Genomic DNA, 21,711 nt, shown 5'->3' with positions numbered 1-21,711 from the left:
ACAGTGAGAGAGGGAACACAAGCAGGGGGAGTGGGAGAGGGAGAAGCAGGCTCCCCGCGGAGCAGGGAGCCTGATGTGGGACTCGATCCCAGGACCCTGGGATCATGACCTGAGCCAAAGGCAGTCGCTTAACCGACTGAGCCACCCAGGCGCCCAAATAAATAAAATATTTAAAAAAAAAAAGAAGCCCAGATATTGGAAACAGGGAAACTGAGGCCCTTAAGATCTTAGAACTCAGGGATAAGATGAAAGAAAGACATCTGAGGTTTCCTGGCCCCCGATCAGCAGAACCTCTGAACTGTGGGTGCCTGTCTCGTTTTTCAAAGGATGGAGGCCAGGGATTTGACTCTTCTGTTTACCTGAGTTGGGATCTCTCCTCCTTCTGTCCCTCAGAATTCGCCACAGGGGATCCTGGGATTGTCAGGATAAATTCCATGTCCTCTTTCCCCCCCCGTAGTCTATCCTCTTTCAGTTGTGCTGTATCTGACCTGGGACTGATACTCCCCATGAAACCTGAAACATTTAGGATTCGGTGCTTGGGCATCAGAGGTGCCCCAGGAGGCCGAGCCTGCGCCAGTTTGATTCCAGCCTTGGTGTTGGGGAGGCTGCACCCCTCCAGCCCTACCTTTTCCTCCATCCCTGACTCCGCAACCAGCTGCCCAACCCAAATCACGAGTCACTGCGGAGTTGAGAAAGGAAGTGAGTACCAGTAAGAGGGAATTACCCTGTTAAGAAGCAGGGAACCCACTCAAATCCACTAACTAATGAGCAGAAACCCAGCCCAGTAAAGTGGGTAAATACCATCCAGCTGTTCTTGGAAGTCAGAAAAGGTGAACATATCCCATCAAGAGTGAGGAAGGAATTGGAGGCACAGATAAGGTAGGTGAAGGTGTCCATGGTGCACTGTGTCCAGGTCAGGGCGTGGTGACCGGGGGAGGTTTGTGACCCCCCCTGCTCATCACAGAGCAGTGGTCTGGTTTTTCTCAAACGTGGCCTCTTTAGACCCTGGAGTCGTCAGGCATTAGGCACCCGTGGCATAAAATCACGGTGTGGCCCATAGACGCTCCAGATTAAAGAAAAAGAAGATTGGAGAAACAGATCAGTATGCCAACTTTTTATTTTTGTCAAGTGAGTGCATTAAAACCAAAACAGAACAGCATTTATTGATCTCTGTCAATTTTATCTCATAAAAGATCAGCTATTTTAGAACCAAGTAAGCAGGAAGGATGTGTTCTTTAACAAGAGAGCAGTCTAATGGGTACATTTAACTTTAGAAACGCTTGTCAGTGGTTTCCTTTTGACCAGGGATGGGGATAGAGTTTTGCAAAGTTGTCAGTCGCACAGCAGTGAGGGAATCTAGAGGCCGTTTGCCCAAGTTCAAGCCTCCCCCATTTTACAGATGGGGAAGTCGAGGCTGGAAGGGCCAGGAAGTGTAGTATGGAGCAGAGTTTACTATCAGAGCGATCTAGGCTCGTATTTTCGCCTGCCTCATCTCTGTGGCAAGGGTGGTGAGAACCCTTTAGGATGGGGGGAAGGGGGGGTGAAGGGGTGAGGAATCATTTGATTAGGCTTAGGGCCTAAGGCAACAGAGGGATCCTCAGAGATCAGCCTCAGGGGCTCCGGCACTGAAGTCTGGTGGCTTGGAACAAAACCCCTTAAATGAGAACGTCCCCTGCCCAAAGTGTTCTGGAAAGATAGGTGGAAACCCATCTCTCTGGGTTTTTCTGAGGACTCAGGCAAAGTGAATAAAACCCATCTAAATGGAATCACCCCAGTTGCCTTTTGGAACAAGGCAGCGCACAAGGAGATGGGGGAGGGTGGTGATTGTTAGACAATTAACTTTTTGTGGTAAAAAAAAATCCCAGCAGTTTAGAAAAGTTAGGATGTGTGAGATAAGTCCCCACATATATAACCACTGTTAGCTCTTTCTTCCACAACTTTCTATGCAAAAATAGGCCTAAGCGTGCATGTGTATGTTTAAGTGTAGGTATGCGTGCATGCATGCGTGAGTAAAATGCTTGCACACACAGGGTTATCCTGAGTCTACCATTTATCCTTCTCTGATCTTTTTTTTATGTTGTCTCTGACATCTCGTCAGCACATGGCAGCCCTTTCTCATCGTAGCAGTTGCCCTGTTATGTCATTACCTGCTTACATGCCCCCCGCCCCCAGCCACCCATCACCCCCGCATTAGCCTTGGGAAGGCCAAGCCTGAATGTCCTTCACTTTTGTGCACCCTCGGTGTCTGGCACCCGGTAGGCTCTCAAAATGGCTTGCTTGCTGCAAGTATCAGGTGAGCGTGTTTTGATCGTCTTTTCCTCTCCAGAGTTCTCTCTAGGCCACAGCTGTTCTTGCCCTGGAGCTCTCGGATGGCGTGTTGGCCACCTCCCCGTGAGACCGTTCTGGCGGAGCCTGGCTCTGCCTTGTTTCGGAGCCTCTTCCTGGTCTCATTAGCATCTTCCTGGTGCCTCTCATTTTCTTCGTGGAAATTGCCTTAACAAATGTTTGTCCCCGAGTTACAGAAGCCACCTGGGTGAATAGTTTTGTGTCCTAGGAGCAAGAATGAAATCCAGAACCGTAAAGGAAAAGATGGATAGATTTGGCTGCGCAAAAAACCCCAAAAACCTCTATATGGCAAAAGCAAAAGCAAAAAATCAATTAAAATACAAACATATTTTCAATATTAGTGACAAGCAAAGCGCTAATGTGTACATAGAGAACTTCACAAATCAATAAGAAAAGAAACTCAAGGGAGAAAAGTGAGTAAAGCCCTTGAACCAGAGAACTATAGGTGACCAGTAAAAATTTAAAAACAAGTGTAGGGGTGCCTGGGTGGCTCAGTCGGGTAAGCGTCCGACTCTTGATCTCAGCTCAGGTCTTAATCTCAGGGTCGTGAGTTCAAGCCCCGTGCTGGGTGTGGAACCTACTTTAAAAATAAATAAATATGTTAATTAATTAAATTAAAAAATTAAAACAAGGATAATTGAACTAATTAAAGGATTATCATCAAAACAACATGATTGCGTTTTTCAACCACTGCCTTGGCAAAGATGAGAAAGATTGCTAGGAATCCTTTCAGGCAAGGAGTGGACAGACAGGAGTGGGTACGTTTTGGCGAGGTGGTCTACAGCCAAGCGTGGTTGCAGGTTGGTGGTGCTGGCCTCACCTGGCCTCTAGTTAGAAATATAGGGTCTCAGGCCCCTGCCCCGACTCCTGATCAGAATCTACTCCCGAACCAGGTCTTTGAGTGACATGGATGCACGTCAGAGTTTGGGAAGTGCTGCTTCCTGGAAGGAATGGGAGCCAGTCTGCTTGGACCTGAATCCCGGCTCGGCCCTTTACCAGCTCTGTAACCTTCGGCAAGCGTATCAGCTAGTGTTGGGCAACGGTGCTGTGTAACGAACTAGCCGCCAAACCCACTGGCTTCAGAGATAACCCAGGGTTATTTTCGGTGGGTCCAAGGGGCAGCCAGGGCAGCTCTGCCTCATACTATGGGTCTGCAGAGCTGGTCTGCTCCATGTTTCTGTCATGTTCCTGAGAGCAGCGGGCTGGCTGGGCCATGTTCTCCTGCAGAGGCAGAGGAGGGCAAGCGGAAACAAAGGAGGCCTCGCAAAGGCTAATCTTACACCTGGCACACGGTCAGTTCCATCCATTGGCCAAAGCGAGTCATATGACGGAGCCCAGATCAGTGGGGCGGGGAGGGACTTGGCCATGGATAGGAGGGACCGCAAAGCCACACGGCAGAGGGCACAGAGAGGGTGGAGGGGTAGTAGCGCAGGCTTCCACGGCAGTTACGGAACTTTGTGCCTTAATTTCCCTCCTCTTCTGTACTACGGGGAGTAGCAGTGCCTGCCTGGTAGGAGCGTGGGATTGTCACAAGGATTGAATGAGTTAGTAGACCAGAAGTGACTAGAACGTCATCTAGCACAGAGGAAGCCCTTGTTTTTTTTTTTTTTTTTAAAGATTTTATTTATTATTTGACAGAGAGAGAATGAGAGAGAGAGAGCACATGAGAGGGGGGAGGGGCAGAGGGAGAAGCAGACTCCCCGCCGAGCAGGGAGCCCGATGCGGGACTCGATCCGGGGACTCCAGGATCATGACCTGAGCCGAAGGCAGTCGCTCAACCGACTGAGCCACCCAGGCGCCCGAGGAAGCCCTTGTTTGACACTGGCTGGTAAGGGGTGGATTAGTACAGCTTTTGGGGGGGTGGCCGTTTGTCAAGGCTGATTAAAATTAAAAATGCCTGTGCCCTTTGACCCAGCAGCTCCTCTTTGAGGGATTTCGCCTGACAAGTGCACAAAGACAGACAGACGGCCATTCGCACGAATGGCAGTTCCTCCCTCTGTCTTTCACGGTCTAACTGGAGGTGGCCGCGTGCCCAGCCCAGGGCCGGCTTTGCATGTGCCCCCACGCTGACCGGGCCCGCTCTCCTCCCCGTCTAGGTGGACCTTTCTGGAGCTGCAGACGAACGGCCACTACAACGACAGCCTGCAGGCCTACGCCGCGGGTGTGGCAGAGGCCGCTGTGTCTGAGGAGGTAAGGGCCAGATGGGGGACCTGGGGCTCCCGCCTCCCACCCCACCCAGCGTGCACCCCAGGAAGCTCGGAAGGGTTCTGAGGTGAGGTGCGTGCGGATTGGGCTCCCTGCTCCCACCCCCAGCGCTCCACGTAACTGGGCAGCCAGAGCTCACGTGCAGTCTTTAAAAAACTTAGGCTAGGTAGTATTTGATGCGTATGAAGGATGTATGACATTTTCTGAGTCACAGAGCAATAAAACAGACATCCAGACTAAAACGTACAGTGTTACTGATCCCTCTGAGGCCCCCTTCCCAACCCCTGCCCCCAGAGGCACCATCACCCTAAATGCGACTTTCATTCACTCATTCATTCATTCATATTGAGATATCATTCACATGCCATAAAACTCACTATTTTAAAATGTACAACTCTGTGGTTTTTAGTATATTCATAGGGTTGTGCAACGATCACCACTGCCCCATTCCAGAACATTCTCATCGCCCCAGAAAGCAACCCCATACCCAAAGCTCCTTTTTCTCCCTCACCCCGGCCCCTGGCAACCATTAACCTACCTTCTGTCTCCATGGGTTTGCTGATTCTTGACATTTCATGTGGGTGGGTGGTCTTCTGTGTCTGGCTTCTTTTCCTCAGCATCGTGTTTTCAAGATTCATCCCCGTTCTAGACTGTGTCAGTCTTCACTCCTTTTTGTGGCCAAATAATACTGTCTTGGATGGATGGACCACATTTTATTTATCCACGCATCCGTGGACGGACACTTGAATTATTTCCACCCTCTTACTTTTGTTAAACTAGTTTTACCACACGTGTGGAATCCTCAGACAACCTACTGTTTTGCCCTACTTGATCTGGGGCTTTAGAAGAGTGCTAGCATCAATTTCAGAAGGCGGCTTGTCTCAGAAGTGGGTGACACTTTGTGGTGACAGCCCGTCTCCTGCAGCATGGGGGGAGGTGTGACACCCACTTGGGAAAGTCATTTGGCAATAGTAGCATTGAGTCCACACGTGCGCTGGGGCCGCCGAGCGCCGTATGATAGACCTTGGGGAAGGAATCAGCAACACGATGGCTCTTGGATGCTGGCTGCTGAGGGGGGAGAGCACGTGACAGATGACTGCACACAGGGGACACCCCCTTATAAAGCTCACACTCCTCGTTCTGACACCCAGCAGCCGTTTTGGACGTCCGCTTGGGACCTGGATGTCTGGGGAGCTGCTCAGACGCTGGGCCAGGCCGGCGCTGCTGGGGGTGCGGTGAATGAGGCAGGATTCCGTCTTTCAGGGGGCCTGCTAGCCTGCCAGGAACACTGAGGCAAGGCCCCAGGGGCTCTCCTGTGAGGAAGCCCGGACACGTGTGCCAGGAGCCTGGCCCGTGTTCTCTCCCTCAGCCCGCACACCAGCCTCCCCGCCCCACCGAGGGAAGCGTGACTGCCCCACCGGGGCTCAGGGAGGTGAAATTACTCACCCAGGGTCACACAGCCAGTCAGCAGGGGGGCCAGCATTCAAACCCAGCTGTTTGACCAGAGTCTCTGTTTCTGAGCGTTTTGCTCTGCCGCCCGCGCCCCTCCCCCCCGCCACTGGCCCGGGAGCTTCTCGTGAGTGGTGATGGTGTCCTGTCCCCAGCTGTGTCCCCTGCACCCAGGCCAGAGCCTGATATAGGACAGGCACTTGGGAAATGCTTCTGGAAGTAGTGGAAAGGTATATGGGGGAAGTGGCATCTTTTTGAGGCCTTGAGGGGCAGAGGAGAAATCGGATGTGTTTCAGGGAGATGGCCGTGGAGCGGGGGCGGGGGTCCTTAAGCGATCAGTCTTGGGGTACCGGGTGCTGCCACAATCCCCTCACTGGCCTGTGTGTCTTGGGAGTATTTCCAGTGCGGCGAGGGGTGTGGCTGGAAGTTAACCCCGCAGCCTTTGGGAAATTACAAATCCACACCTTTCCAGGGTTCAAATCTTGACTCTTTGATTCAGTACCTGGAGGACCTTGGGAAGTTAGTCACCTGCCCGTGCCTCGGTGTCTTCAGCTATGAAGCGGGGATGGTGAGGATAGCAATGTCCTTGCAGAGTTGCTTGAGCTTTGCGTGGGTGCGTTCATACAGAGTGCCATCCATGTGAGTTCCGGGCGACGGACCAGGTGCCCCTAGTGCCACAAGATAGGGGACGCCCCTGCCCCTGCTGGAAAGACAGCTGGGTGGACTCGGGATTCCAGGCCAGGCCTGGCTGATCTTGGCCGGTTCCACGCATGCTTCCGCGGTCAGCTGGCTGGTCAGCGGGGGCAGCTGGGTGGCTTCGAACGGTCTCCTTTATGCATCTGGGGGTTGGCTGTCTGTCAGCCTGGGTGACGGGGCCGACGGGGCCGATGTGGTGTTGAACGTGCCCTGTCTTATTCATGTGACATCAGGCCGGGAGGTGTGGAAGGCCTCTCGACGGCTGGTTGAACCGGCCCGGCATTCACTTGTGCACGCGCATGTCAGTTGTGAGTTCTCTGCCGTGTCCTCGGGGCTTCAGACAGGACACGGTAGGGGCGCCAAAGTCGTAGTTTGTTGACTGACCGAATACATCCATAGCTTGGGGGTCTCCAGTAACAGAGGATGCTCAGTCTGGAGCAGACTTTGAATGCTAAAGGCTCTCAAAGGAGGGAGACATCCAGAAGCTTTGGGCCCTGATGGGACAAGAGTGGGTTGGGTGGGAGGGGCCTCGGGGGGATGAGAGCCAGCGGGAGCAAAGGTGCGGAGGGGCCTCACCAGGGCACCATGGTTCTCGGAGGCCTGGACGGGGTGAGGAGTGTGAGCCCGAGTGGGGAGCCAGCGGGGTCCTCGGCGAGGAGAGCAGCCTGGTTACCCCGCCCCGACCCTCGCCCACCTCGCCTGCCCCGCAGCTCATCTACATGCACTGGATGAACACGGTGGTGAATTACTGTGGCCCCTTCGAGTATGAAGTCGGTTACTGCGAGAAGCTCAAGAGCTTCCTGGAGACCAACCTGGAGTGGATGCAGGAGGAGATGGAGCTGAACAAGGGCTCTGCTTACTGGCATCAGGTGGGTGTGGCCCCCATGCTCTGTGGGAGGGGCGGCGGGCTGGGTCTGCTCTGGGGACCTGCCACTGCTGTGGCTTCTGCTGGCCAGCTGCCTGTCTCCCAGCCCTCTTCGCCAGCCCTTTCCCCCTCCCTCCCTCCCTCCCTCCCTCTCTCCTTCATCCATCTACCCATCCACCCATCCATCCATCAGTCCTTCCTTCCTCCCTGGCCATCCACCCACCCACCCACCCATCCACCCTCCATATGTCTGTCCATCCATCCAGTCTTCTCTTCCTTCTTCCCTCTCCCTCTGTCCCTCGCTCCCAACTATCCATCCATTCATCTACCTACCTACCCAACCACCCATCCATTCATCCATCTGTCCATCCAGCCATTCAGTCCTCCCTCCCGCCATAGTGTCTTCCCTTTCCCTCCATCCTTTCCTCTCTCTCTCCTACCCACCCATCCATCTGTCTTCCATTCATCCCCCCTCCCTCCCTGTCCACCCTTCCCTCCCACCCAGCCATCCGTGTGTCTAGTTTGTCAGCACACGTACCACCCACAGGTTTATCTGTCTTCCTCTCTCGTTCTCTCACCCATCTGCTACCCCCTGCCCATCTCAAGCCAGTTCTCAGTTCTCCCACCAACCACCTCCCCAACCGTTGACATACCCCCATTTTGTTGCCTGTCCATCTCCCTGCCTGCCATCTAACCTGTCTGTCCACTCCCCCCCACACTTCTTCCCATTTACTTGCCCAGCTGTCTATCTGATCGTCCACCTTGTCTGCTTCAGTCCCCACCTTTCTCCCAGCCATCGGCCATCGAAGCACCTCTCAGTGTCAGTCTGTCCATCTGTAGCTCCACCACAGCTGCTCTCTCTCCCCACCCAGGGCCGCCCTGTTCCCTGGGCATGATGCACCCTGTCTATCCCCAGCTTCATCTCCTGCTGACCTCCTCGCTCTGTGGTCCAGCCTCCCTGACCTCCTGGTTTCTCGAACAAGATGTGTTGCCTCTTGCCTCAGGGCTTAGGACCTGCTGCCCCTTCTGCCCAGAACACCTTCTTCTTCCCCTCACCCCTCACCTCTGTCCCATCCCCATACTTCCCGGTGGCGCTCTAGTGAGGGACTCAGAGTCTGTCTTCAGCGAGACTCGAGCCCCACGAGGACAAGGCAGGGACCACATCTGCTTTGTCCTCCACAGTATCCCTGGCGCCTAGCACAAGGGCCGGCACACAGTGGGTGCTTTACATGTAAAGGTTGGTGGAATATTTAGAGATGAAGGAATGGATCTGTCTTGTCCTGTCTGCCCATCCAGTCTATGCACCCAACTGGACATCTGTCCTTCTGCCCACCCTGCCATCCACCTGGCCGATTGCTTCTCTGTCCTTCCCTCCCTTCTACATAACTTAGCAGCCACGCATCCATCTCTCAGTGCTGCCTGACTGTCCGTCCGTGTATCTTACCCTATTGTCCACCCGTCCATCCTTCTTGCAGATGCTAATGAAGTACCTGGTATATACCCAGCGCCGACCAAGGCTGCACGGGGGACACAGTGATGATCTCCCTAGTTAGAGAGCAGGGACAGTGACCATGGGGAGAAGTCAGCTAGTGAGACATGTGCCTTCAGGCAGCAGTGCAGCCAGGAACTGAGCTCAGAATAGGGAGCCATTGACAGTGGGTCAGGGCTGGCTGGGAGGCTTTCTGGAGGAGGTGGCTTTCAGTTGGGCTCTTAAGTGGGGGTGATTTAGGTTGGCAGGGGGCGGAAACATAGTTAACTAAGTGATGGCAAGAGAGTGCTTGGCACGGAGGGCTGGGTGCTAGGAAGGGGGGGGGGTCAGGGCTGTCAGGATCCTGGAGGATGCACCTGGGCCCCTCCCATTGCAGGAGAAGGCGTGAGCCCCAGGGGGAGAGGCCTCACCCCATCTGTGCCCCCCCCCCCAGGTGCGGCTGACCCTCCTGCAGCTGAAAGGCCTCGAGGACAGCTATGAAGGCAGTATGACCTTTCCAACTGGGAGGTTTACCATCAAACCCTTGGGGTTCCTGTAAGTGCCACTCCCGGAGCGGACAGGGTAGGGGAGAGGGCCATGCGCCTCATGGTCAGACAGACCTGGGTTCCCATATGGGTTCTGCCACCTCCTGGCCCAGCCTCGGACCGCTCACGTAGCCTTCCAGAGCCTCAGCTTCCTCCTCTGTGAAAGGGGTATGGAAATGCACTCCCAGCAGGCAGGCGTGGTAACTCTCCGGCCCCCCACCCTCCTCAGCCTGTTGCAGCTCGCCGGGGACCTGGGAGACTTGGAGCCCGCCTTGAATAAGACCAAGACCAAGCACGTTATGGGCTCTGGCTCTTGCTCTGCCCTCATCAAGCTGTTGCCTGGCCAGACGGACCTCTTGATCGCCCACAACACCTGGAGCTCCTACCAGAACATGCTGCGCGTCATCAAGAAGTACTGGTTCCAGTTCCGGGAAGACCCCCAAGGTGGGTGGATGTGGGTGTATCTGTGTGTGAGCATGCATGTGGGCACACAGTGCAGGGGGTGGGGGACGCCGGGAGCTGTGGGCCTTGGCCCTGTGCACACCGTCCAACTGCTCTAGGAGTCCATCTTATTGTTAACATTTTTGTTTCCTTTTAGTTCCTTTTCACAAGGTGTATCAGTTACTTGTTGCTGTATAACAAATCATTCCAAATTTAAAACAACAGAAGCTTAAAACACGACCGTTTATTTTTGCTCAATGTGTCTGTGGGTCAGCCGGATGGTTTTGTTATGCCGGACCAGGCCTGGCTAATCTTGGCTGGGTCACTGATGCTTCTGCGGTCAGCCGGAGTGAGCTGGCTGACCGAGGATGGCCTCATCTGCGTGTCTGGGGGTGACTCTCAGCTGGGTGTTGGCGTCGCTGGGCTAGCTCAGGCTTATTCTTGTGATATCTGGGCAGGGCAGTGTGGAAGGCCTCTTGAAGGCTGATCGAAACGGGCACAACATTCTTTAGCTCAAAGCAAGTCCGGTGACCAGCTCCGATTTGAGAGGTGGGGAAACAGAGCCCAGCATTTGATGTGAGGAATCGCAGGGTCGCGCTGCAGACGGTAGGGATGCAAGCATGGGAAGAATTACAGCAGACACTCAGTACAAACACTCAGCTACACAAGGAATGCGTGAATACATGAATATGCTCTTCCTGTCAAACGTGAAAACTTTGCAACTAAGGCCCAAGTGCCCCAGCGTGGTTCCCCCATCCAGTCCCTGGCCCCAGTGTCCACCCCGGAGGTAGCCACTGCCAGATGTTTGCAGCGCCTCCTTCTTGGCGAAACTTAAAAATCGAAATGTTGCCAGGAAGTGGCGAGGGGGTGGGGAGATGTATACCCTCATCTTCTGCTAATGGGAGTGAGTACCGGTTGGTGCCGCCACTTTGAGGAAGAACCCCGCCGGTAGCCAATAAAATTCAAAATCTGTGACTCCCGTGGTCCAGCAATTCTTGGCTCAGACCTGTCTGTAGAGAAACATTTTGACTTGTGCACAGGGATGGGGCACAAGGATGTCAACTACAGTAATGGTTGGGAAACAACCTAATGCCCGTTAACTTAAGTAAATTTCTGCATTGACACGTATACAGAGAAGCGTGCACATCGCACGTGTACAGCTGGAAGTTTGCATATTGCACACATCTGTGTGTAGCACCCAGACTGAGAACCAGGACATTCCCAGCCCCCCGAAGCTGCTCTCCTGGCCCTTTCCAGGCACGTATCCCCACCCCAGCACAATCTCCATCTGCCTTCTTACAGCGTGCATGAGGTGTGGCTGATGTTGCATGTCGCGTGTGTAGACACACACAGCACGTGTGCTTGCTTGGCTGTGACTTCGCTCGCTTAGCGCAGTGCCTGCAAGGTTCATCCACCTTGTTGTTTGTAGCCACAGATCTGTCGTGTTCATTGTTACAGATCCATGAACATTGTAGTATCTTTTGAAGAAAACCTACGTAAGGTTGCCTACCTGGCTGGCTCAGTCCGTAGAGCACGCGACTCTTGATCTCGGGGTTGTGAGTTTGAGCCCCATGTTGGGAGTAGAGATTATTTAAACAAAGAAACAAAAGCCTATGTAAGTTATACACATGGTATAGGAAATTGGAAAATACACTAAGCTGTTCATATACAATCAAAATCACTTGAACACCCCATAACCCATAGGAGATAATTTCTGTGAATATTTGGTTCTGTTTTTTTCTAGACTAAAATTGTACCTTCTTTTCCCACTTGTTTTAATTGATTTTTATTATGCTAGTAATACGTGAATACATTCACGTACATTCTTCATCAGCAATGCAGATGAAGAAATACATCTCTTATGATACCCTCCTCCCAAATTCCAGACCCTTCCTGAGCGGATACCTGCTGCCATTTTGGTTTGGATCCATCTAGATTTTTTTTTGCACTAGACACTTATATTGTGTATATGTGAACCTTTTTTTTTTTTTTTTTTACTTAATAGACTTTATTCTTTAGAAAAACTTTAGGTTTACAGATAAATCGAGTAGATAATACAGAGAGTTCCCGTATACCTCCCCGCTCCTTTCTCCTGTTATAAACATGCTGCATTGGTGTGGAACACTTGTTACAATTGATCTACCGATGTCAGTACGTTGCTATCAACGGAAATCCATAGTTGACATTCAAGTTCACCTTGAATAGTATGGTTGTACGGATTTTGGTAAATGCACAGCGATGGATGTCCACCTTTACGGTACTATACGGCAGTTTCGCTGCCCTAAACAGTCTGCTTTCTGGGTTTTTTGGTTTTTTTTTAAGATTTTTTTTTTTTTTTTTTTTTTTTTTAATTCATGAGAGACGGAGTGAGAGAGAAAGGCAGAGGGAGAAGCAGGCTCCCAAGGAGCAAGGAGCCCGATGCGGGACTCGATCCCAGGACCCTGAGATCATGACCTGAGCCGAAGGCAGACGCTTAACCATCTGAGCCACCCAGGCGCCCCTTTCTGGGTTTTTTTTTTAAACATAAATAAGACCATAGCATATGGATTATTTGCATCTTGCTCCCTTTGCTCAACAGCTAGCCTTGGAGAATTTTGGGTATTGCCACGTTTAGTCCACCTTTTAACAGCTGATGTGAAATTAACTAGTTCTCAATTGAGGATTTGGGCCATGTCCAGGTCTTTGGTGTTTCATTCGGTGCTGCGGCAAGACAAGTGGGCCCCCAAGTGGAAATGCTAGGTTAAAAGATGGACATAAGTGGGGGCACCTGGGGGGCTCAGTCGGTTAAGTGTCCGACTCTTGATTTTGGCTCATTGTGATCTCAGGGTTATGAAATGGAGCCCCTTGTCAGCCTCTGTGCTGAGCACAGCGTCTGCTTGCCCTCTCCCTCTGCTTCTCCCCCTACTCGCTCGCTCTCTCAAACAAATAAGTAAATAAAATCTTAAAAAAAAAAACAACTGGGTGTAATTAGCGGTGCCTGGGTGGCTCAGTTGGTTAAGTGTCCAACTCTTGATTTGAGCCCAGGTCTTGATCTTGGGGTTGTGTGTTGAAGCCCAGCGTTGGGCTCCTCGCTGGGTGTGGAGCCTACTTTAAAAAAAAATAAAAGAGATGGGCATAATTAAACATTTTAGTCTCTGGATACATACAGCCAAATTGCCTCCCAAAGTGGCTGGTCCGGTTTACACTTGTCCACGAGTCTGTGACCGTGTCAGCTCACCTTGACAGCACTGGGTGTTATGTTCATTTCAATTTTTTGCCATTCCGATGGGTGATACATGACATCCTGGGCTGAGCCTCCCCGCCCGTCCCTTTGTATTAACTTTACTAATGGCTAGCTTAAACACACCTTTAGGATGTACATATTGCGGGGCCTGGACAAACCCTCAGTCATGTGACCGCCACTCAGTAAAGATGGAGAACATTTCCGTCCCCCCGGGCAGTCCCCTGTGCCCCTTTGTAGTTATTCTTCAGGCAACCACTCTTCTAGTTCCTTCCCGTTAGGTTAGTTATGCCTGTTCTAGAAGAAAATATAAACCTGCACTAATTTTTAAAAATTTCTGGTAGTAAAAAAAAAAAAAAGATTCTGGTTGTTTATTTATGTTTTGGTTTACTTATTTTATTGAGGTGAAATTCATATAGGGTAAAGTGAACCATTTTAAAGCGAACAATTCAGTGGCATTTAGAACATCCACACTGTTGTGTATCCACCACCTGAATCTAGTTCCCAAATACCTTCATCACCCCAGAAGGAAACTCCAGGAAGCAGTCACTCCCCAGTCCCCTTTCCCATCAGCCGCTCATGGCCTGGTTTACTAAAATATCAGAATGGTTGGAGGCTCCCTCTGAGGCTTGCTGCTCCCTACCTCGAGGCTCTGGCTCTTGGGTTGGGGTGCTGGGGTCCCCAGGTGGGCTGGTCTGACCTGCACCCCTGCCCCCTCCGGGCTCACTCTCCCCCCGCAGAAAACTCTCCCCTGGCTCCTGGCAACAAGCTGGTCTTCTCGTCCTACCCTGGCGCACTCTTCTCCTGTGACGACTTCTACATCATCGGCAGCGGGCTGGTGAGTGTCCCTCCCGTGTGGCCTTTCTTCCCCCAGGCTGTAGGTCACCTGGCAGCTCTGGGCAGGTGGGTGGACGCAGCCCCCATCACCATTCCGCGCTGGGGGCTTTTCTGCTGTGGTACTTGGACCACTGGGGAGGGGCGGATGGCTTCTTACAATCGGATTCCCAGTCCCCGCTGGGGCCCGCCAAATCCTGCGGCCTCCCCGGACTCTCCATTCCACGAGCCAGCTCCTCAGCAGTCGCTGCTCTTGGGGCCGTTTTGCATCAATGCTCGTTCCTCTACACCAGGATTATTAGCATGCTTCCTCCTTTTATGAGGTCCAAAAACCAGCTAAAAGATAGCAAGAGCCATAAATGTGATGTTTAAAAGAAGAATCTGGAAAGCAAGCCTCTTGAGAGCACCTCTTGGGGACACCTCCTTCCACTCCTTCCAGCCTGTACCTTCCTTGTCCCTCAACCAGCTGCTCTTGGCATCCAGAGTCACTGCCAGGGTTCAGATCAGCGTGGCCCAGAAAGCCCTGGGAGGCAGTCTGCCCTCTAGGGCCGGGGGGAGTTCTGAACCTGGGGCAGTACTCAGGGAGTCTGCAGACTTGGAAGGGAAAACACCACCTCTTCCTTCCCACCGCCACCAAACTGGAACTCAGCACCTCCTGGCATTGTGAGCAGGGTGACCCGCCACTGTGACATGAGTGGTACCTGAGACCTGTCACCAACAGAAATCAGATGTGTTCCCACCATATGACAGGGTTGCACCCATCTCAAAACATCATTTATGCTCCCCGTTCCTTCGAAGTTATGGTAGTTAGCACACCCGCTCCCAGAGCTCGTTATTTAGTAAGTTCACAAAGCAGCGCATATATAATATTAAAAGGTTATTTACGTAATATTTCGCTAAACACATTTTAATATCACTGAATTCCCTTATGATCCCATATATTTTGGTTTATGCATTTGAAAATGTTACTCTGAGATGGGGTTCACAGCCCCCCAGACTGCCAAAGGGCTCTGTGGCATAACAGTCAGAGACCCCGATGGAAGGTACATTCCTGCCGGGATCCCTCCCAGGTAACTGGATGAGACCTCCTCAGCTGTCCTTCCCCAGACTGTCCCCTCCTTGCCCCCGCCGGACTGCAGCAAGGGGGTCCCCTCACCTACAACCTGGCCCTCACCCGCCTCTTTCCCCATTTCAGGGAACTAAGCCCCCCACTTCTCTCAGAAGGTAGCAGAGCAGGAAAGAGCCCCTTGTCACCGCTCCCGCAGGGAAACTAGCATCTTCTGCTTGGAGCACATTTTTTAGAGCAATGTTTTCTTCTCTGCATGTTGCAGTCTCAGGGCTCAATGCCCCAGCGAGGGGTGCCAGGAACAGATTTCTAAACGAGCCTGGGCCTCAGCCAGGAAATCCAATAAAAACAACACACTGTAAACAACTTATTCAGAAAACCCGGCCGGGTTAGAGGGAGTTTGAGGAAGGCAGGAGGGGAGGCAGGATGAGAAACAGCAAGGTCATGATGGAGGGAGGGATGGCTTATGCTAAACACAGCCAAACAAAACAGGGGTCACTAAGGTCAAGGTCAAAGATACTGATTTAAGAGCTGGAAGTTTGCTGATGGAACAGTGGCCCATCCACTGACCAGCCATGACCTTTGGCACGTCTCTTAGCTTCTTCAGGCCTCAGTTTACCTTTCAGTAAAAAGGGGCATTAGTAGCCATGCTGTGTTTTTCCCAGGAGGGCTGGAAGAATTCAGTGAGACTGTGGTAGTCTACCAGGCTAACAGCCTCGAGCCGCCCGACTTTCCCCGCAAAACTGCAAGGAAGGGGTAGAAAGAGGATGCTGTCTCTCCGGGGAAAGAGTTGACTGACTTGGTTGGGGGATGGGGTCCATAGGAGCAGCACCTTGGGCTCTCCCAGGGGCTGTCCCCCAGGGCAAAGCTGGATGCATGATCGTGAATCCCCCTCGGCGCTCAGCCAGGGAACCAGTGAGGAATGTGCACCCAAAGCAGCACATGAGGTTTTAAAAAAACTGTTACCAGTGTACGGACCATGATTGATGCAGCACTGCCACTTGGTGGCAGCATGCGTTGGTCCTAAGTCAGGGGGCCCTCCCACAGGTGACACTGGAGACCACCATCGGCAACAGGAACCCGGCCCTCTGGAAGTATGTGCGGCCCAAGGACTGTGTGCTGGAGTGGTTGCGTAATGTGGTGGCCAATCGCTTGGCCTTGGACGGGGACGCCTGGGCAGACACCTTCAAGAGGTTCAACAGTGGCACGTGAGTGGGCTCTTGGCACTGTGGCCTCCTCACCCAAGAGATGGGCCAACCTCCCCCCTGACGTGGCACCAGGACCACATGCCCCACACCCTCTGCAGAGCCCTCTCACGGTCCCTGCTGGAGTTGGAAGGTGTCTTAAAGTCTTCTCCCTTGTTTTATACTTAGGGAAACTGGGTCTTTGCCTCTCTCCTGAAGGCTCTCCCATCCAGGGAAAGGCCCCCAGAGGGAGGCCAGGAAGAGAACTTGGGATTTGAGGGCTCTGGAGACGGGGAGGGCCGTCTGAGCAAGTGGGCACGGGTGGGTGAGGGCCCTGGGAGCCAGAGACACTGGAGCTGGATAGTGCAGGGTCTTAGAATGTCAGGCTAAAGAATTAGACCTTTATTCCAATAAGCACTAGGGAGCTATAGACTTCTCTGGAGCAGACAGAGGACACCTGGTCAAGCTGCAGTGTCAGGGTGACAGTCACATGGCAGGACACCCCCCATGCCACCCCTTCCCCTTGATTCCTGGCGGTGCAGGGCACTGGGGCATGGGGGAGGCTGGGACAGTGGCCCCAAGGTATGTTCAGTCCTTCCTTGGGCATGGCAGGTACAACAACCAGTGGATGATCGTGGACTACAAGGCATTCGTCCCTGGCGGGCCCAGCCCCAGGAACAGGGTGCTCACCATCCTGGAGCAGATCCCGTGAGTACCCTGGGAAGGAAAGCAGGGGGTTCCAGGCAGAGGGAACTGCCTAGGAAAAAGTCTGGAGGCATGCTGCAATGTGCGTGGGAAGGCGAACATCTGAGGAAGGCCAGGTGGGAGGGGGAGGCAGCCTCTGAATGGGGTGAAGGATCCAGGACCTAATCTACTTCTGGGCACTGGGGAGCCATCAGGGGTTCTTGAGCAGGGCAGTGCCCACAGGTACCCTCTTTCTCACCAGTCTTGCCCCATTTCTCTTCTTGGTCCCAGGGGCATGGTAGTGGTGGCCGATAAGACCTCAGAACTCTACCAGAAGACCTACTGGGCCAGCTACAACATACCGTATGTCCCCACCCCTGCCCCATACCTGCCTCACCCCTACTCAGTTTTCTGTGCTGGTCAGGGGTCCTTCCCTGCATGAGCTTTTCAACCCGCAGAGCAAAGAAGCCACCCTGGCCTTTCTTTGGCCAGGAAAGCCCTGCCAGTTTGGGGGCACAGTGGTGGGGCTTAGGTCTGCGGCCCACAGCGGGGGTGGGGGTGGGGTGGCCAGGCTCAGGTGCCGACCCCTGCCGAGGCTCCCCCACTGCGTCTGCTGTAACCGGCCGGCACAGCCATCACCTCTGGACACTCACTGTGCCCTGCCAAGTGAGAGATTCGGTCCTTACAACCACCGCACGGTAGCCATGGCCGCTGTTCCCATTTCACAGATGAGGAAACTGAGGCCTCCAGCAAATGCCTAACTTTCCCCAGGCGCGTTCCCCAGCTGTTCAGCGGTGAAGTCAGCATCTGAACCCATGTCTCTTGGCCCGCAGGGCCTAAGCTTGGTCACCCCCCGGCATAAACAGAAGACATGACTCGCTGTCCTTTCGTGGTTGTCAGTGATAATGTTCTGGTGTGACTGCCCCTCCGCCTCCCCGGCCGCAGCCAGCGTGGGCAGGGGTGGTGAGTGACTGTCCTTATCCCCCGCAGGTACTTTGAGAGTGTGTTCAATGCCAGTGGGCTGCAGGCCCTGGTGGCCCAGTACGGAGACTGGTTCTCCTATGATGGGAGCCCCCGGGCCCAAATCTTCCGGCGGAACCAGTCGCTGGTGCATGACCTGGACTCCATGCTCCGGCTCATGAGGTGCGTGGGGGAGAGTGAGCCCCGAGTCCTGTAGAGCTTTGCGTGCACGTCCCTGGCCCCTGTGTCAACCTTGCCATGAGCCCGGGGGGTCATAGGGCGGCGGCCAGCCGTAACTACACGTTACAGGTGAGGGTGCTGACCCGCCGCTGAGTGCCCCGCACCCCCCCCCCGGTGCTGGGCACTGTGCTCGGTACCGGAGGAACGGCACAAAGCGGGGAGCCCCCTGGCTGTGGGAGATGCGAAATCCGTCAAGCACTCACGCTGATGTGGGTGCCGGGGCGAGGACGGGCTGAGCCCCCAGAACTGCTATGAAGGGGCACGATGGGCTATCTAGCCTGGATCGGGGTGGGGGGCCCGGAGGGGCCCTGGAGGAGGGCTGCCTGAGCGGATGTGAGGATGGGCATGGAATGACGAGGTGAAGGGTGAAGGAAGCCCCCGGCCGGGGGTGGGGGGGTGGGGGGTGCAGCTGGGCACGGGAACGCAGGTGGCTTGTTTCGGGGCTGCCGCCACCGGGAGCTCGGACTCCCCAGCACTCCCGATGCCCCCTCCTTTCCCACGTCCAGGTACAATGACTTCCTGCATGACCCCCTGTCGCTTTGCAAAGCCTGCAACCCCCAGGCCAACGCAGAGAACGCCATCTCAGCCCGCTCTGACCTGAACCCAGCCAACGGCTCCTACCCTTTCCAGGCCCTGCACCAGCGCTCCCACGGGGGCATAGATGTAAAGGTGCTGCCCTGCCCGGGGCCTGGGGGGAGGGGTTGGGCTTGGACGCTGCCATCGCTGGGGGGGTGGGGGGGAGGGCGATGAAGGCTGGGGTCAGGGCAGATGGCGGGGCCGGGGGCAGGGTTGGCGTGGGGCTGCGGGTGGGGTCAAAGTTAGGGCTGGGGTCAGGGCCCTCTGGATTGGGGCAGCTCCAAGCCCAGCCCGAGCTGGTGCTCAGTGACCTCTGCCCTGGCCCCCAGGTGACCAGCATGGCACTGGCCAGGGCCTTTCACATCATCGCCGTCAGTGGCCCTACGTGGGACCAGCTGCCTCCGTTCCAGTGGAGCTCCTCGCCCTTCAGCGGCCTGCTGCACATGGGCCAGCCTGACCTCTGGAAGTTCTCGCCCATTGAGGTCTGGTGGGACTGAGTCTCCTTCTCTGCCCTGCTGACCCCCAGCGGGGCCACCCTCCGGCCGCCACCCTGACCTCCTGCCCACCCCCTCCGTGGGCTTCGTCCCCTGCTGTGCCCGGATCAGGGACCTGGGTCTGCCAGGTTCACTCTTGTCTGGGTCGTCTCTTGGGTGGGATGCGGGGCCCGATGGGGCCCAGAACTGACTCGTTCGCTCCCCTTAAGTGAGGGAGTGCCTCCCCTGTCCCCTGCCTCTTTGCATCTCTCTCTCTCTCCTCTCTCTCTACTCTGTCTGCTTCTCTCTTTCTCCTATGCTGGGGTCCTGTCCTCACATGCTGCCCCCTCTAGAGGGCTTGGGAGGGGTCCTCGGATGGGGTTTCGGGCCGCTGGTAGAGCAGGAGGGGACCGTTCCAGTTCCTGCCTCTCAGTGTCATTCCTGCTGGTGGCTCTGGGACTTGTGGGGTTTCGGCCCCGGGACCTGGGCATTGCCTTTGGTTGGCATCGGGCCTTCTGTCTCCCAGCCCCAGCCGCTCTGCTCCCTCAGGAAGCAGCCCCCTTGTTTCCCCTTCTGGACAGCTTCCCTGAGGACAGAAACTTGAAAACAAACATAAACCAAAGTTTCTGGTGACTTGTGGCTGGAGGGGCCTTCAGGGGCGGACAAGAGTGTCAGCCTCTCTGCTGCAGCCTCATGCCCCCTGCCCCCACTTTGGTCCCCCGCCCCTGGCCTCAGGACAGTGCCCACAGCTCCCCTGCTGTAAGAACCAAATTGCAGGCTGTGCTGCCATTAAAGGAGAGGCCGTGGCCCCTGTGCTGTGTTTTTTGGGATAGTGGGGAAGGCTGGGCTGGTGCCCTTTCTCCTCTTTGGTTTGGGTTCTGCACCATCCACCCATGCATTCTCCTGTCCATTCTTCTGTCTACTCATCTGTCATTTATTCATCTGCTAACCCACCTACCCATTGTCCATCTGCACAGTCTTCCATCCATCCATCTACTCATCTGTCCATCCATCCACCCACACACCCAACCACCCATCCATTCACCTATCCCATCCATCCATCCATCCATCCATCCACCCATCCATCCATCCATCCACCCACCCATCCAGCCAGCCATCCAGCCAGCCACCCACCCATCCATTCACCCATCCATCTATCCACCCATCTATTTATCCATCTCTCTACCCACCCAAACACCCATCCATTCACCTATCCATCCATCCGTCCATCCATCCATAGATCCATCCATTTTCTGTCTACCCATCTATTCATCTGTCATCCATCCATCAACCCATCTATCTATTCATTTATCTATATCCATCTGTCCGTCCATTCATCCATCTGTCCATCCACCCATCCAGATGTTCTTGAGCACCTACTTTGTTCTGGTTACTATCCCAGGGCCTTATTAACCAACAAGACTTTCCCAAGTTCCACTGTGGGATACAGGTCAACACAAAACAGAGTCTGTCACCATCTGATCTTCGCCAGCTGGTCGACCCCAGCCCTTCACGCCTCAGCTCTTATAGTGGACCGAGGGGTCTGCCTTGCCTTTTGGGGGGGGTTTGTGCTGATTCAAGTGGGACAGTCGAGGCTGGAAGTGATCTTCTGGGCAGGTTTTCTTGAACTGAGCACCACTCTATCCCCCAGAAAGAATTCTGGGGCCAAAGGGCTGATGGTTTGTTGTCCTTGCCAGCCTGCCCTTGATGTCCCATTCCCTATAAAATACATGTCTGTCCCTCCTGGCTGGAAATCAGTGGATGAGCCTGTGTCCAGGGTGGGTTTGGGGCGGGTTTTACACTCTTCCCTGAATCTCACAGCCCCTGCTGTTTGTCGGGGTGGGTAGGGGCTCTGCAGGCCCGTGTGGATCTGCGTCATGTCCTGAGGGGCTAGAGGGGTCTCAAGCTTCACTCTGAACTTGGAGATTCAGTGAATTGCCTGGGGCTGCTATGGGTGGTGTGGTGGTGTCCCGTCCCAGACCTCGAGGAGCCCTGACAGGCCGTCTTCTGTTTCCATATGCTGGCGTCAGCACATGCTCTCCTTGGAAGACAGGGTTTCATGTCTGAGAGGGTTTGCATGGCATTCACTTCAAGTCTTTTTCTTCTGAGTCCCTGACATGGGTGTCCAGTGTCAGTTTACACACCCCCAGAGATGGGAGGCTCACTACTCTGCTCCCAGTGGTTCTGAGATCAAGTCATTCTGATATCAGGAAGGATTTCCTATCAGAATGAGGCCAGCCTCCTCTGCCTCTTGGGCTCCATTGGAGGCAGCTCTTGCTTAGCTCCCTCCCTTCCTGCTTTCTGTCTCCCGGCATGCAAGTCCAGCTGGGAGCAGGGTCCTGGCCCCCATGTCCATGGGGTGCCAAGGTTCCAGGGGACGGGGTGCAGGGCTACAAGCAGGCAGGTGGGAGGAGGGGAGGGAGGGAGGGAGGCAGACGGTGATGAAGGAGAAACTCAAA

General features: G+C 54.3%; 1 protein-coding gene across 1 annotated transcript; it reads left to right on the top strand.

The window, feature by feature from the left end:
• Nucleotides 1–4,388: 4,388 nt before the first annotated feature.
• PLBD2 (phospholipase B domain containing 2) lies at nt 4,389–21,006 on the top strand. The gene is made up of 11 exons (XM_081802154.1): nt 4,389–4,536; nt 7,407–7,565; nt 9,484–9,584; nt 9,804–10,018; nt 13,976–14,073; nt 16,183–16,343; nt 16,932–17,027; nt 17,295–17,366; nt 17,994–18,146; nt 18,710–18,872; nt 19,109–21,006. Exons 2-11 carry the CDS (start codon nt 7,416–7,418, stop codon nt 19,274–19,276), a joined length of 1,377 nt encoding a protein of 458 aa, XP_081658280.1. The 5' UTR covers nt 4,389–4,536; nt 7,407–7,415; the 3' UTR covers nt 19,277–21,006.
• Nucleotides 21,007–21,711: the final 705 nt, after the last annotated feature.

The sequence above is a fragment of the Leptonychotes weddellii genome, chromosome 13, assembly GCF_054177405.1.
Source record: "Leptonychotes weddellii isolate Sample4059 chromosome 13, ASM5417740v2, whole genome shotgun sequence".
NCBI classification, from domain to species: Eukaryota; Metazoa; Chordata; class Mammalia; order Carnivora; family Phocidae; genus Leptonychotes; species Leptonychotes weddellii.
This window is presented reverse-complemented; position numbering and strand designations above follow the sequence as displayed.